General features: G+C 42.8%; 1 protein-coding gene across 1 annotated transcript in view; it reads right to left on the bottom strand.

The window, feature by feature from the left end:
* The window catches only part of LOC148532531 (Fc receptor-like protein 5), a 39,708-nt gene extending 25,855 nt beyond the window's left edge, over nucleotides 1-13,853 (bottom strand). Inside the window, exons 1-9 of the mRNA XM_088467700.1 lie at nucleotides 13,789-13,853; nucleotides 12,844-13,104; nucleotides 11,452-11,718; nucleotides 10,466-10,747; nucleotides 7,868-8,125; nucleotides 6,786-7,055; nucleotides 5,691-5,972; nucleotides 854-1,105; nucleotides 229-483 (exon numbers count right to left, since the gene is read on the bottom strand). Coding sequence (XP_088323826.1) covers nucleotides 229-483; nucleotides 854-1,105; nucleotides 5,691-5,972; nucleotides 6,786-7,055; nucleotides 7,868-8,125; nucleotides 10,466-10,747; nucleotides 11,452-11,718; nucleotides 12,844-13,104; nucleotides 13,789-13,834 — 2,173 coding nt within the window. The 5' untranslated portion in view covers nucleotides 13,835-13,853. The remainder of the gene's footprint in view (nucleotides 1-228; nucleotides 484-853; nucleotides 1,106-5,690; nucleotides 5,973-6,785; nucleotides 7,056-7,867; nucleotides 8,126-10,465; nucleotides 10,748-11,451; nucleotides 11,719-12,843; nucleotides 13,105-13,788) is intronic.
* Nucleotides 13,854-17,604: the final 3,751 nt, after the last annotated feature.

Here is a 17,604-nt window from a genome sequence, read left to right on the forward strand (position 1 = left end):
GTATAGTTACATTAAGGCTACTTGGATTATACACAAATTGTCATAATCCTGCTTTAAACATATTCAAAAAGCATCAATTTTTTATCTATTTACTGTAAATCATAGGGTGAGATCTTTCATACAGGACATCAGAAGAAATGTGTGCGGGATTCATGGCAATGATCATATACACTTTCCCACAATCAAAAGAAGTAGTTATCATAAAAATAAATACAAACAAGACGTTACCTGTTACAGAAACATATGTATCCGCAAAGAATAAAAACAAAGAAATCTTATTTTGTTTTGTACATCCATATATCGCTGTCGTATTTCTGTATGCTTTTCCCATCTGTAGGTCAGACTCACTCTCCAGTATTTTTAGTAGATTGCCATCTTTGAAAAATTGAACATTTTTGAAAAGTAAGCCGTCCCGATGGTGACATTTTAAAGTCAGTGTGTCCCCTTCATAAATAACAGGAGGACCTTGCACAATTAGATCACCTGAAATTAATTAAAAAAACTAAAGTTAAAAAAAAAAAAACACCTAAATTTAAAATTTGCAATTGATCATGAAATTTTGCATGTTTCACTGGTAGAATTTGGCATTAAAATTACCCAACACTACCATGACCAATCCACACCGCAAAATTATTGGGCCACCGCCATCGAGGTCTACTTTACAGATGCAATACGCCTTAGAATTCCATAAAATGGAAAAGGAAATTTCGAAGGTTGTGTCAAATTTTGTACCTCTTTGAAGAAACCTGTACCACTGAGAAAAGCGTTTCACATGATATTTCACCACTGTTTTGCTCATCTCTGTTTAATAATAACCATAGAATCTATGGAATAGACAGTTTTATGGACTTACTGTTGGAGACGTCCAGTCTGATGTGGTCACTTATATGAGAATTACTGGACTGGCACTGGTAATATCCACTGTCTTCCACAGTAGCAACATTAATAACGAATGTCTTCTGAGTTGCATTAATCTTGTTATTGTCCTTGTACCAGTAATATACCTGGTTTTCTTTGATTTTGGAATGTACGGTGCATGTAAGAGTTATAGATTCAGTGGTGATTATTCTTCCAGCATTTGGTGTAAAGGACACGACTGCCATACCTAAAGAGGCAAATAAACTTAAATTAAAATTAAAACGGATTATTTTATTTTTAAACATTTTTGAATAGAGTTTAACATCCAAGCACACAAATGGTATATAGGTATACACATACAACATACAAATAATTTCTTGGTGAAGTTGTGAGCGCTTAAGAGATATTATAGCGAATTGATGAACAACGGTGCATCATTACTATGGATCATAGGATTTAATAGCATTTCAGGTATTTCTCTTTGGTGAATTATATATTTGGTGGTCAAAATGTTTGCAAAAATAATGAACAGTTGGTGTAATGGTTAGCATTACCGCCTCACAGCACTGACGTCTTGGGTTCGACTTTGTTCGCAGCAGCTGTGCTGCACTATGCAAAAGCCACAGAAGGCATCTTAAGTAATAAAACGCCCACTGCCGGCTTCTCTGATCCACTGGCTGCGTCCTAAAAAGCAGCGTCAGATCAACTGCGTGACCTACAGACATCTGAGTAACTCATCTCGGATGCAGCCGAGTCCAGTGAAGCTGCATCCGAGGATGCAGCCACTGGCTTTGGTACGCCCAGAAAACAGGACCAACACCACCCCCGTTTTCTGGGACGCATCATGTCACGAACCCATAATGCCAGCAGTATGTCAATCGCGCTGCTTGTTTGGGGCACTGTGAGCGACATCGCAGCCCCAGCTCTGCACATGTGCAGTGCGGCTTCCGCGCATACGCAGATCTCGAAACATTGGAGATGTACATAAACCATGGGGTTTGCGTACATCTCTGAATTTGGACAATAGATTGTAAGCTCCACCGAGCGAGGGACTGATCTGAATGGGTAAAAATTGTCTGTAAAGCGCTGCGAAAAATAAATCGCGCAACCAATCAGATTCTAATTATCATTTATCGAGCACCTTTGAATATGATTGGTTGCTATGGGCAACAACTCTTTCTAAAAACCCGCACTTTAGTAAATATACCCCTAAGTATCACATGTTTTACGTAGAATTATAGGCACGAAGACAGCAACGCTGGGTGGAATTTGGACAATTAGGAGTCTCTGAGTATAGCCTTCAGATCTGAATAGTGACTGTAAGAATAGTAAATACTCCTGATAATTAAAAATGTTTGCTGTAAATACTATAAGCAGGGACAATCGCAGAGAATAAATACATAACCGTACAAACCAGCAGCTACTGAGCGCTGCCACACACATTCGTCCTGACTTAGAAATATACTCCCTAGTGTCACCTACTCCTTAATCGTCTGTTTTGCGCAAAATGGTAGAAAATAAATTGGTCTCTTAATAATAAAATGATATTTATACTGTGAAAACATGTAGGGTAACCTCAGCCCCGCTGTACAAGCCTTCTAAATCTGCGTACTGCGCTCCTCGTCTAGCTGTGCCCCGGGCTGCCTGTCTGTCTCCTCCTTTTACTGGTCTTGTTATGCAAGAGATGCTACAAACTCCCACATTTACTTAGCACATGACGGAATGTATCTGTGCTTGTAGGAAGTGCTCTTATAAGTTCCAGTAAGACTAGGAAGGTTCCTAACAGCCCAATGGCTATATTAAGCAAAGGCAGTCAGAACATAAAGGCATAGAGGCATGACAAAGTGTAGGAACCAAGCAGTTAGTAGTAAGTTCAACTACAGTATTACTTAGGTTCTCTAAAATAGAACAAAGAGGTCTATTTACTAAGCCTTGGACGGAGATAAAGTGAAAGGAGATAAATTACCAACCAATCAGCTCCTATTTGCCATGTCACAGGGGGATGCAGTCAGGAAGCCGACAGTCGAAATGCCGACCGCCGGCTTGCCCGACTGTCAACGCCCAGCAAGGTACTAATGACAGGCATCGAAATCCCGACGCCTGTCATACAGAGACCTATGCTGGGAGCCCGACACCCGGCATACCGAACGAAGGTAACCCCGCGGACAGCCGTGGGGGGGGAGGGTTAGGTTTTAGGGCTCCCGGGGGGGACTTAGGGCTAGCCACCCCCCCCAGAGGTTTAGGTTTAGGCTCAGGCACCCCTGGGGGAGAGGTTAAGGTTAGGCACAGGTTTAGTCTGCGGAGAAAGGGGGGGGTTAGGTTTAGGCCCTTAGAGGGGAGTTAGGGTTAGGCACTAGGGAGGGAGGTTAGGGTTAGGCACCCTAAAGGAGCGTTAGTAAATACTTACCTTTGGAGCTGTCGGGATCTTCACTGCTGCAGGTCTCCCGGCGTCGGGATTTGAACCGACATAGGTCCGGCGGTATTTCATACCGATCCTGTCACAGGCTGTGTTTGAAAAATGACAGTTAGGAGTTGGTTGGTTGGTACTTTATCTCAATCTACTTTATCTCCATCCAAGGCTTAGTACATAGACCCCAAAGACAGGGGGCACTTCCATGGCGCAGGGCTTTCGACTCTTTATTAGGATCCAAATATTTAAACTGCAGACATACCAGAAGTCAATATATTTTAAATGGAATATGTAAGAGCAATAAACCTTTACAATGTGGATGCTTTCCCCGTAGTAGACACAGTTCAGTCAGGAAGAGCGGCCTTCCACACGCTTACAGAAGAGAACCCACATCAGGTCATTATCTAATGCGTTTCATTGTAGGACATCATCAGGAGTTTAACTTGTCCCACACATGACCAAAGAATTAACTTCATTTAGGTTAAAGTGATGGAGTTGGAGATCACTACTGTGCATACTCCTTACGTAGTTTCCTATAGGGAGGTCTCAAATCCCTAACCAAGATGGCTGCCGACCCTATTACTGGCCATGTGCTGCACAATCTTGTCACCGGGTTAGAGAGCCAGAGTGGAAGACGGACATCTTCAACTTAGCTACAGAGAGACCTGCGGCTAGCGCCATTCCACACTGCTAGAGATCAGCTTCCACGCCTAGAGAGCCTGGTACCACTGGCATCCTGCACCACTACAAAGATACAGTCAGTGGCTGGTGACCTGTATACTCAGCTCAAGCTTCGCTCCAAGCAACAAGTGCTAGTATGTATGCATAGCTGTGAGTATGGCTGTACAATCACATTGCACCCCACTGGCATACCTCCCAACTGTCTTGCTTTGGGCAGGAAGGCCCAGTTTTTCTGGGACTGTCCCGCCGTTCCATGGTGTGGGGGTGAGTTGAGGAGAGCGCACACCGCTGCCCTGCTATGAGTAGATGCCATGTGTATGCGCACAGCATCTTTACTGAGCGGGCTAAGGGCCTGATTCAGACCCGCTCGCAAGCGCTTGAGCGCTCGAGAGCGGGCCGATGGTGTGCTCTGCGCATGCGCAGCGTGCGCAAGCCCCGGAGCGAGAGAGAAATTCTCTCGCTCCGTGGCTCACTACAAAAGGCGCGGCTGTTGATTGACAGCTCGCCCCGTTTTGTAGGCGTGGCGGGGGGGCGGCTTCACAAACAGATGCGAACGCCTGCCGTTTGTGGCCGGCCCCACAGACATCACCAATGATGTCAGTGGGAGAGCTTCCGGCTCTATTAGAGACAGAAGCTCTCTGGGGCTTGCCGCCACGAGACCCTACCAAAAGGGACCATCATCCTGGCCGCTCGCAATAGCTGTGGGTGGTCACCCACAGCTATGCGAGCGGCCAGGAGGCGGCACATAAAAAAAAAAAGTGTCCGTCTCTGAATCAGGCCCTAAGTATCTGGCGGCAGCCCAGCATCTCCGGGACTGCTGGGCATGCCCCCAGAGTGATGAAACGTGGTTGCGAAGTGAGGCTCCGCCCTCCAGCTCTAAGCCATACCCATCAGTGGTAGGCCCCACCCCCTTTCCATCAGCACGCGTTATGTCCCTCTTCCAGCTTCGTCAATGTTGGGAGGTATGCACTGGTGAAGTACTGGGCTGATAGCCGTCTCAGGGCATCTGCTAGTCTGTACACTCACTGTGCCGCACCACTGACACCTGTACACACATAGTTATACATAAAAAAAACATTTCAGTAAGATACATTGCGATCTTTGTACAGTTATTAAGGTAATATACTAAAATAACATCAACGTCATTGAGTTTATTGTAAAATATAAGTTGAACAATCATGTTTTGGTCAACATTTATACAGGAAATAGCAGCACCAATGGCAGGTGGTTGCGATGTTCAGCTGAGCACAACACTGAGAGTAACGCTACCCGAACATTACCATGGGCACCGAGCAGTCTCCTATGCCTGTGGGGGGAACAATCACACAGATCGCGCTCACCCTTGGCTTTGCGCCGTGCTGAGGGGCTCAAAGCGTCCCCCTCCCCAGTGTGCTGAAAACATTTTTTTTTCTTTATCCTAAGGGGTCGTGACCACGCCTCCCATGGTTCTGGCATGTCCCCTTCCACCCGGGCCCGGTGCGGCTGTCAGTACCCCTGAACATTGCACATTTTCCTGCGCACCACTGTGGGGTGAAAAATGTGCCATGTTGGAGGCTACAAGGTGCAGACGTTCCCATCATTTCTGCAGTACTCAAATTCCCCTGATAAGTGATACAGGGGTAGATGTACTAAGCTGTTTTTGAAAAATGGCAGTTAGGAGCTGATTGGTTGGTACTTTATCTCTCTCCAAGGCTTAGTACATCTACCTCAAAATCTTTCATGAAACATGGACTAAACTCACCTTGTACTTTAATAGACAACACTTTGCTCTTCTTCTGCAAAAGATTGGATAAAGTTTTCACCTCACAGGAATAATTCCCAGAATGCACCAGCTGCGCTGACGGAATTCTGTATGTATCAGACGCACTGAATTCCTGCACTTTCTGCCCATCTCTATGGAAAGCAAAATGCAGTTCTGTAGCCCGTCTGAGTGGACTAACTGTTGTGAGGCAGGTAAGGGTCACGTCAGCTCCCTCAACTTTTAATTGTGGATTTGATTTGATTTCTGGAGTGGAGAAAAGATCTAGGACAGAAGAACACAACATAAGTACAATATAAAGTGTTGTTAAACTTAAAATTAAGAATAGCAACCCACTGACACCCCTTCAACAATAACGATGGGCCTTGGTGATTGCATATTATGACCCCGGCTGATGATGTGACATATGGGAGCAATATGCATCCTAATGTAAATCACAATAATATTAGGAGTCACTGAAGAGCCCAATTGATGACATCACCAGCTCTGCCCCTCACAATGTGGATTGGCTCCACGCATTTGGTGCCCACCAGGATGACGACAGTCAGAACCCCGGAGCCATGGACATAAGTACCGTCCTCTAAGGATAGTACTTCCCGAATGACAGCTCAACCACAGCATTTCACATAGAAATGCATTGGCTGAGTGTTCATTGGCTGAGAGAGGTGAGCCTCCACCTCTCTCAGCCAATAAGCGGTTCCCATCATTGACTTCAATGGTGGGAACCGCTAGGTTACTAAAGAAGGTAAGTGCATTACAATTTATTAATTATTATTACTACACCCTTTAATCAATCACAGTAACAGTTTGTAAAGTTTTTTTCCTGAACAATGTTCCAGGTTGTCATGCACCAGAGCATTCTCCTTATAAAGGGTTTTAGAAGTAAGGTTGAAGGTTTCTCATTAACCTGGCTGTAATATTTGGACCCACATCTGATGATTATCTGACCACTGCCCCATGTCATTATATGTTCTCTGTAATTGAAATACATTTCTGCATTTTTTTTTTCATTTAACATCACTTGTCCAATACAAAAAATATGTACCAAAAAGATAAATAAAATAAACCTAGGTTTACCTGCTACAGAAATATAATCTTCAGCAACATATATTTTAGATGCTGCCCCAGTGTTTATAAACTTTGTACATTTATACTTTCCAGTTGCGTTTTTAGATACAATTCCAAGATTGTATTCAAAATGGGAAGAGGAAGAAAAGTAGACGTTGATCAACTTGTCATCTTTGTAGAATGTTATGTTTTTGACGATGCCGGAAGACCAGCTGAGACAATTCATTACCACGTTGTCCCCTTCATGGATGGAATGAGGAACTTGCAGGATGAGCCATACTGAAACAGACAATTGATATGGAAGCAAAGCTGTCAGAAAGACATTTATAATTAAAGAAATAATCTAACTTAATTAAAGAAAAAAAAAAAAATCTTGCCGAAACCAGTCATCTGCTCTCAGTGGGCTGTACCTGAGTCAAACAAATTTGCAGGCACTTTACCATACGGCCGCGGCAGCATGCTTACTGGTTAATGCTTGCTAAGGGCTCTCCTTATATTGGTTACGTAATGATGTGGTTTGTTTGAAATGTAGCTTTTAATAATATATTAATAAAAATAAGGTTGAGAAAAAAGGGTGAAAAGTAGTAGAATGTAGTCATTATCCTGACGGTCACAATACCGGCAGCAGAATCCAGAAAGTTATTGAGCCTCCATAACGTCTTCATGATGGATACTTCTAACTATAGATCATAAAGGCATCATAAGGGTTTATTTATACTGGTAAAAATTATCATTGGATTTATACAAGTCTAGATGTAAACTAATGTGTTCAAATCTGGGGTAGGTTCAGAAGAATAATTTGGCTATGGTTAGGCTCATAGAAGAGTTAGGATTAATACTCTTAAATAATGGGTTGGGGATAATCTTTAAAAACATTACATAATAGTTTATTAGACCTGGCATATGCCATCGACCTTAGTCAGTCTCCGTCCCATCCCACTCACTCACTCTGTCCAGCCCGACCCCCTTTCTTATGCTCTGACCACCGGTCCCCAAGGAGTCAATCATTGAATCATACAGTAAATAGTGAGTCAATAACATGATTTGGGAGTAAAGCTGATAAATCTATGGAGCTGAGCAGCTTCACTTACCAAAGTAAACATCCAAATGAACGGCGTCACTTTTTTCCCCAGAGCTGGTTTGGCACTGGTAATTCCCAATGTCATTGTCATCGGCACCATAAATGGTAATTGTTTGGCGATTTATATTAAGCTTATTATTATCCTTATACCAGGAATACGTTTGGCTTCCTTGTATGAGAGAATTGTCATTGCATGTTATAGTTAGACTGCCAGTTCTCAAAATCTTGTTCCAGTTTGGCTTAAAAGTCACCACAGGTCTAACGACATCTGTGAAAAAAAAAAGGAAAACATGATTGGTCTTTGTGTAGTTGTTACTGCTGTCTTTCAGCTAAAAATTTGTTTTGGAGTCATGCATCTTAAGCTAGCTACACACCAGAATGCAGGGGCGTTTCTAGAGAGGAGGGGGCCCGTGTGCAGTCTCCGACACGGTCCCCTCCTCTCCGCACGGCAGAGCACTGAGATGTGCGCGGCCAGCGCCGGAGTTATTGACTTATAGAGTCTATACTGTATGCACAGGTCACCGGGAAAATGGCCACGGCGGTTATTTTCCAGTTGTTTTACAGCGCGGAACCCCCGCGCCGACGTGGGACTCCGGAGAGGTAAGTAATATTATGGGTGCAGGGTGTGCGGTGCGGGGCCCCCCTGGACCCAGGGGCCCGTGTTCCCTGCACACCCTGCACCCATTATAGATACGGTTTTTCTATCCATCCCACAAAAGGTTCAACTTTCTCCTAGTGGAAGCTCTCGATATTGCCGGTACACACTAAACAATTTTTGTTAAAAACCTGCTGATTTTCAGGCACATGGATCAATAATTTGCATATGTCCACCCACAAGGATGATGAGATGAATATGGAAAACTGGAGGAAATAGGGTCAGATTGCTGTAACTGACCACACTCTTGAAACTCTGTTCTGTTTTGCCATGTTCCCCATATGTTTCCACCACTAGGAGTCACCAGGCCTCCTAATTTGTGAGCTGCAGTTCTGGATCCTGCCAAAGGGGCCGCTCTTCTGACTTTGTTCTGTGTCCAGATGTCAGGTGATTAATTATTCAATCATTGCCAGGATGGGCAACACCTGACACCTGCCTATTTAGTCTGCCAGTTCCCAGCACTCTTTGCTGGGTCAGTTATGTTTCCTGTGCTGGATGTGTGTTTGTCTGATGTGTTTGTTTAGACCTTGCCTTTGTCTCCAGCCTGTTGTCCCTGGGGCAATTGTCTATTATACACATCTATTGTAGCTGTCTATGAGTGACCTGTGTTGGCACATCATTCACCATTCAGGTTCTTAAGACTACGGAAGCCTCTAGAGAGAAACATACTCCCGTAGGCAGGACCCCAGGAGGAACTAGGTCCGCACACAGGATGACCCATTGCAAGTCATGTTCCCAGTGCTATTTTCCAGCTGGATGAGCCAGTGCATGTGGACAGATAACACTGTAACATACAGCACTTTTAAATCCAGGAGTCGAGTGACCTCATCCCACAACTTCCGTGAGATATTGGTATTCAAAGTGCCCTATGTTAGAGCCTTGGGTGCACCCCTGCAAAGAGCAACCAAATGTTAAAGTAAGAGAGGGCATTCAGTGAACAGGCAAACAGGGAAAAATTAGCAGTAAGTTAGGGGGAACAGTGTTTTAAATATTTTTCATGAAACGGCACAGGCTACTACATGGTGGGAGTATAGGGGTCTGGAGCCTGGTATTAAGTGGTGATAAAGGGTCAAAGGCCAGAACATTGCTGTAATATGGATGCAAGCAAGAACATGATGTGGACTGATGCACCGGGGAGAGATAAGAGACATCTTCTATGGAAAGGGGGTCAGTTTTCCCACTTCAATGAACAAGAAAATGTTGATAGGTATATTTGTGTGAGCAGAAGCTAGCATATGGGATCCAGTGCCGGATTACCAAATAGGCAGATTAGGAACTGGCCTATGGGCCTCGTGACAACGGATCAAAATAATATTGATTTGATCTTGAAAGGAATCTACAATCCAGCTTTCTTAAATTGCATCCAAAATATAGAAACAGGAATCAACTCAAAGAAATGAAAACTTTACATTACTCTATAGAGCAAAATGTACCCATTAACAACAATTTGTTTAATAACATTAATAATTGTTAATGTTTGTTTTTGTGTAATAAAGTGGATTGGTAACATTGAAAACTTATTAGGAGATCATTTGCGAGGGGAGCCGCAGCGATTTCCACTGCCTAGGAGACTTTACAGGGTTTCATCCGGCACTGATGGGATCCTATGGTACAGGTGGGGTGCTAAGCTAACCTTCTTAGTAACGTGAGTGCCAGCATACCATTGTAAACACATACTAGTATCAGCCTGCACTGTTACCGGATGATAACCATACTGCTTCTTTTTAAATAAGCCCCAGGATAAAGAACCACTAAGAGAATAGGTTTTTAGTATCTCCTAATGTATACAGTGCCCCATCTCAATTTGTGCTGACAAAAGTGACAAGGTCTCTCTAGGAGAAATGAATCCTAGCTTGGGGTCATGTATTGTTATATGCAATATATGTTTGATTGCTGTGTCATATGTACAGTATGTCAATGTGTGGTGAAACGCGTGGAGTATTTCATACTCACTTTGTACCTGAATAGTGAAAATTTGGCTCATCTTCCAAACACTGTTTGTGGCAGTTCTCACTTCACAGGTATAATCCCCAGAATCCTTGGTGTTAGCCAACTGAACTCTGTACTTATTAGACAAACTGAGGCCTTGAACATGCCATCCATTTTTGTAGAAGGCAAAGTACAGTTCCGTGCCTGCCCTGAGAGGATGAAGAGTTGTGACACACGTCAAAGTCATTTCTGCACCCACCGATATTGGATACGGATGTATTTTTATTTCTGGAACAGAAAATAATTCTGGAAGAAAGAAAACACATTAGTGTTTGTATAGAAAAAAAATTTACATTTAGGCAGGATAATAAGATTAGCGATCTGTCATGACTAAAGCTGAGACTGTGACAATTTGGTGTGACCTTGATAAAGCCAAATTGCAAAACGCGTGTCGCCTGTTTTAGCTACGAACGGGGAAACTCGTTCAATCTCAATATTGTTATATATTAATGCACTATAAAAAAAGATGTTTAGAACGTGAGAAGGATTGATTTTATGAGTCCATGCACGCTGATAACTGACAAAGGGGTAGATATACTGTACTAAGCCTTGCACAGATATTGGGGAGAGATAATGTACCAACCAATCAGCTCCTGTCATTTTTCAAACACAGGGCCTGATTCAGCTGGCTTACAAGGCCAGGAAAGTGCTTCAGTAGGTGCAGTCCCTGGCCCTACCTCTCCCGGACAACAGGGCCAACGTGCCCCCCTTTTCTAGAATGCCGGCTGTCCACACCCCTCCACCGCCCTTTAAATCCCTCTGCCTGTCAATCAGGCAGAGACATAGAAGGTTCTACGTGTGATCACGCAGGATCCGCTCTGCACTTTCTCAGAACGGTTTCCCAATAATCAGGAATCTGCGTTCAGCATTGCTGAATCAGGCCCTCTGTCTGTACCACCAGGTCAATACAGGAATTAAAACCTTAAACAAGCGATTAAAGGTTCTGGCACCTGTGACTGTGATCCTTTCTTCATCGTCGCTAGTTTTCTCCTCTTTATTGAAAATGGCTTTCTTTGAGCACATATATATTCCAGCCACACTGCTGTCTACTTTCCCAATAAATACGTTACTTTCTGTGCTCTTGACCTTCAAGTATTTGGAGTTTTTTTTAAATGTAACCAGAGCATTGGTCGTATTCACATCAGGGCGACTGTCACAGCTCAGAGTCAGGATGTCTCCTTCAAAGACGTAGCGAGACACACGCAAGATGGTAAGATCTGGGGGGGGGGTACAGAAGGAACAAAATCATTAAAAATAGAAATGAGACTGTATCACATCAGCATTAAAAATGCGGATTGTCATTAATAGGTACCTTCAGTTTTAGATTTTGTTTTGTCACAGGCAAAAGCCACTGTGTTCTCCATAGGCAAACGCAGGGGGGGTTTCTGGTTGTCTGGAAACCCCCCTCCCCAGCCCACACCATGACCACAATAGAAATATTAATATAATAGAATGTTACTAGTGCTGCATGTTCTTCTCAGTATCACAAATGAAATTATCAGCACCAACTGTGGATCTTTTCACAGATCAGCCAGTGATAAATATCCCTGTGCAATAAACTAGGATATCTGGAAAACATGCACTGTTAGGGGTGCATTGATCTATAGACCATCAATAGGGTTAATTATTAATACTGTATAATAATACACTATCCAGTGCATAAGCAGACAATGCATATACTGTATGTCCAGGGCAGGGCTAGGTTCTCCTGCTGCACCCCCCGACTTGCTCCCATGCTCTGGAATGGTGCCCACATCTGAAATAAAACCATTCAGCTCAGGCAGGATGGCCCTCCTGCCACATATAATCAATTACTGTGATCACTCATCCTGTATATGCTGAAATTATGACACATAATACACTTTGTATGACACTAGTTAAGTGCTAAATATGTCCTCGTCATAGACTGGCCACACTTACTCTAAGAATAAAACATTTGGAAACCCCCCATTAGAAATCCAGCGTTTGCCCCTGTTCTCTATATACTGTACGGCAGTAAAATAGATGCAGAGACGCAGATGCAGTCAGGATTTATACAAACTGCAATCTTGTTGTATTGTACATGACAAATATATACATGATGCCTGGCCAGGACTGATACAGTAACAGTATGCACTGCTAATGTGTTACCATAGGGGAACCGACAAGCAGAGGTCTGTGTATCAGGGAAAGTGAGTGGTGGGAAGTCTATGAGCTGTGTAATGCTATTTCCTCCTACAGCACCTTCAGAATATTCCAATCCCTGTCTGTGACCAGCGTGGATCTTTTTTTGCTTATACAGTACATTAAGGATCAGTTAGCAGAAGCCGATGACTTATTTGTGTGTGAGTGGAGTAATGTACCTGTAATAACATGCGGCCTCACAGCTTCACTCTTCTCACTCCTCCCGGTCTGGCACTGGTAGGTTGCCCGGTCGTACAGTTGAATAGAGGAGATGGTGAAGTTTTGCTGACTTGTATCTAGTTTATTATTGTTCCTGTACCAGATATAAGTCTGGTTTCCTTGTACGTTAGGTATTCCGGTACATCCTATGGTCAATGTCTCATTGTAAAACATTTTTCTCCAGTCGGGTGTGAAGGTCACCACTGGTACGTCTGCATCACCTACAAAACAACACAACTCAGACTTAAAAGTGCATATTACTCTTTTAATAATAAAATAACCAGAAGTATTTGTAGGGGAGCAGGGGTAAACTTAAATAATAAGAGAAGTGCATGGACACCCGTGTTTTTGGTTTTGGTTTAGGCTCTATCATGTTTTGGTTTTGCCAAAATCACTCCAGGGCTTGCGGTCACCGAGACCCTACCGCAGGGTCTCGTCGCAAGCCCGATGGTCGCGATGGTCTTGACCATCGCGACCATCATCATGGACGCTCGCATAAGCTGTGGGTGGTAACAAGCGGGAGGACGCTCCAGGAGGACGCTCCAAAAAAACCCCAAAACGCCCTGATTCAGAGCGGGCGCTCGTTCAGAGCGTCCGCTCTGAATCAGGCCCAAAGTTTCATCTGTTTGTAAATGTTTATGAAAGTTTGGGATATATGTCCTGGGGCTGCACTTTGATGTAAAACATTGTCACCCCTTCAATACATGACTTAGAGAATAGACAGAGCCATGTACTTTATAGAACGTAGAGGCAATAAATCAGAGTTATGGTTGACCCAAGTGGGACCCAGCCTCCGCACAGCGAGCAGCAGGAAAAGCGCAGGCGCTGAATGGGACCAACATCTGAATGAATGGCCGGGGCTGTGGGGGTGAGTACTATGGACTGAGTAACTTTTTGGTGCTTACCTGGAGTTTTTGGGTCTATTGCTGGAAAAGAAAACACAGAAAACATTGACAATATTTTACATACAGTTAAATCCATACGTTATTCATTGACTGCAAACATTGTATATTGTGTTTAATTCCATTAAAATAACCTACTGTATATCTCCCCAATTTTTGAACACAAACGTCACATGTAAACTGACAGGTTAGTCAGTGCGCTCCTAATTAAAAAAATAAATGAAGAACGAGTGGTCTATCTGAAGGACCCAAAAGCCACATTAGGCTCCTCCCACCAGCTTTACTTGTTGTCCCAGTATAATGATTAAACTCTGCCTGCAAAGCTCATGTCCCTCTCACCAGCGGTCGGGTATGGGGAGCTGGCACTCAGGATCCCGGAGGTCAGAATCCCGATGCCAGCATCCCAACAGGGTTAGGACATACCGACACTTGTCGGTCAGTATCCTAACCCTCCCTACTCGCTGCCTAAACCTAACCTCCCCACACCCTAAACCTAACCCTCTCTCCTTAGTGCCTAACCCTAATCCTCCCTCCTCGCTGCCTAACCCTCCCTCTCGCTGCCTAACCATAACCCTCCCTCCTCGCTGCCTAACCATAACCCTCCCTCCTCGCTGCCTAACCATAACCCTCCTTCCTCGCTGCTTAACCATAACCCTCCCTCCTCGCTGCCTAACCCTAACCCTTCCGGCTGCCTAACCTAACCTCCCCATCCCCACACCCTACACCTAACCTCTCCCTTCCCGCACCCTAAACCTAACCCTCTCTCTTTAGTGCCTAACCCTAACTCCTTGCTGCCTAACCATAACCATCCCAGCTGCCTAAACCTAACCTCCCCTTCCCCACACCCTACACCTAACCTCCCCCTCCCCGCACCCTAAACCTAACCCTCTCTCCTTAGTGCCTAACCCTAATCCTCCCTCCTTGCTGCCTAAATCTAACCTCCCCTCCCCACACCCTAAACCTAACCTCCCCTCCCCACACCCAAAACCTAACCTCCCCATACCCAAAACCTAACCCTTTCTCCTTAGTACCTAACCCTCCCTCCTCGCTGCCTAACCCTAACCCTCCCAGCTGCTTAACCCTAACCTCCCCCTCCCCCTCCCCCTCTCTCCTTAGTGCCTAACCCTAACCCTCCCTCCTCGCTGCCTAAACCTAACCTCACCCTTAAAGGTATAAATACGTTTGTCTTTGGAGTTGGTACTTAATAACAAAGTACCAATTAACCTCAGTCACCTGTAGCAAGTGATTCTGAGGTTTTTCAGCATATATTCATTGGCATGAACCTTAGTCCCAATAGGATAATGTAGTGTCCATACACATGTGTTAGGGACTGGTTCCCATGAATCAATTGTAATGATTGTGTCTTACTGCCGGCCGGCTGTTGCACAAAAAATCCTGCTCTGTAAGTAGAAACAGACGGGACTCTCCAATCATCACATGCAAATCCGCATTGACCTCAATTAGGCTGATGTGACAGGTCTCACACATGAATCCCCGGAGATTGCTAGAACATATGTTGTTGGCAAAGTGTGGAAGAAACCAGCTGGTAGGTATGTAAGGGAAAACCTTACGCGTTTCTCCGCTGTGGATATTGGCGGTTTCGTCAGAGACAAACGTATCTATACCTTTCAGGGTGAGATTTAAATTACAGGGACTTTGATGTTTGAAACACATGACCTACCCGGATAACTAAAACCATATGGTGGAACTGTTCTTTTTCTTAGGGCAATTTTTGAGATACAAATACTGCAGAGGTGTACCCTATTTGCTTAGTTAGAGCACTCTCATTATTAATCACCAGCTTTGTGTATGTTTATGTGTGTGTTATCGATGTGTTATTTTTATGTTTATTTTTATCCAATTATGTATTATATTGATTTTTATTATAATTTAGCGCTCTTTATTTGGCTGGTCAGAGTTATTAATTACTTTGCTGATGTATCAGTTTTTATTCATTCTATACTGACTATAGACCCAGATTTTAATTTTTTAGTATATTTAGGTGTATAGTACAGATTACCACATTAGGAGCTGCTATCTTTTTTAGACATCATTAAGTACATAGTTATTTTTTATGTGCGCCTGAATATTATATGTACATACATATAATCATTTTGTAAACCTAACCTCACCCTTCCTGCATCCTAAACCTAACCCTCCAGCTAACCAGACTACTTACCGTCGGGATGCCAGTGCCTGGATCCTGGTGCTGGCATTCTAAGCACCAGAATCCCGACTGTTGGTTTATTTAGCAGCGTATTCATTTCTGAAATATACTTACCAAGCACTTGCAGAGTTGCTGTTGCATGAAAATATAAGAGAATTTTTAAAGAGTTAAAATAAATAATCTATATATTCATGTAAATAATAAATATACAATTATACATATAGTACTTTATACTGGAAGATTTTAAATTGTGAAAGTGATATGCATTATTCCATCCAAAACTACATAAAAAGGGACGGGATGTTGTCAAAATGCTGACATTATTATGTTGACATTGTTAAAATGTCAACATTGAACATGTCGACATCTGCAGAATGTCATGTTCACAATGTCAGCATGGGGAATGTCGGCGTGATCAATGTCAACAAGCCAATTGCTGACACCAGATCAAAAGCTATATCATTATTTGGCAACAGATACGCAAAGAAATTCCTTAACTCTGGTACGCAGTAATCTGGTGAGTGAATTGAACTCTGTTTGGAGTGAACCCACATATTGCAATGTTGTCTCTCAAGCACTAAACTGACTAATATTATTTCCAAAAATTTCCCCAATTTGCTGATTTTTAAAAAATTAAAAACACAGATACAAACAATTAGGAGTGCTCAGATATGCATTACATTTACCGACGCTTTTAAAGGAGCTTTGATGGTAGTTTATCATTAAATTGTAGCTATTTAATCCCAAATCAGTATAATTTTATTAACAAATAGGCTGATTTGTTAATAATATTATACCAAATAAGTTAAATAGTTCTTCTTGACATAATTTGATCATTTAAAAAAAAAAAAAAAAACTTTCCGGCGATTATATTTTATTGTTTATTTTTAATTTTTTCTGCATACAATTTTTTCTACGGAGCTTTGATACATGATTGTAGGAAACATTTGGAGCGCAGAGATCCCAAAAATATGCCTTATTTTTCATATATTTTCAGGTATTTGGTTTTCTTGAACTTTTTGGGATTATTTTGAGCACTGATGGATTATTTCATTTATAATAAACTTCACTAGACGGCAATATTTTCTTACCCATTATGATAGATTCATTGTGACTGATTGAACAACAACCATCTTGGAGAGTCAGCAGCCACCAGAATTGAGGGGAGTGTGATAGACAGAAACTACATGGACCTGATCCAATGTTTTTTTGAGTATTAAATTGGAAAATGAGGGCTGTGCGGGGGAGTGTTTTTTTAAATAAAGTACTACAACATTCGGTGCCTGTGTCCTGTCTTTATTTTAATATTTTCTTTACAGGTGGACTACAGGCACCAGCAGGCCCTTTTTGTTCAGGCATGTTGGCACTTGTAGTTTTACATGTGCTTTCAGGCCGGGGTAGGCTTGCTGGGACTTGTAGGCCATCTGTAAACTTTTTAAAAAACATTTTAATTACTATATGCTTTATCACTACCATTAACATTTGTCTGTTAGTTCTTACATTACAATGATTTGCACAGGAAAAGATTTATACAGAGCCAGACATTACAAGTGTGGTCATTCAATGCTAAATTATTCTATTTGCTTTTTCGCTTTTCACATACAGTTACGCAGCATTGCATCAATGCCCTAAATATAATAATGTAATGGTGA

This window comes from Taudactylus pleione, unplaced genomic scaffold, assembly GCF_031769625.1.
Source record: "Taudactylus pleione unplaced genomic scaffold, aTauple2 ptg000073l, whole genome shotgun sequence".
NCBI classification, from domain to species: domain Eukaryota; kingdom Metazoa; phylum Chordata; class Amphibia; order Anura; family Myobatrachidae; genus Taudactylus; species Taudactylus pleione.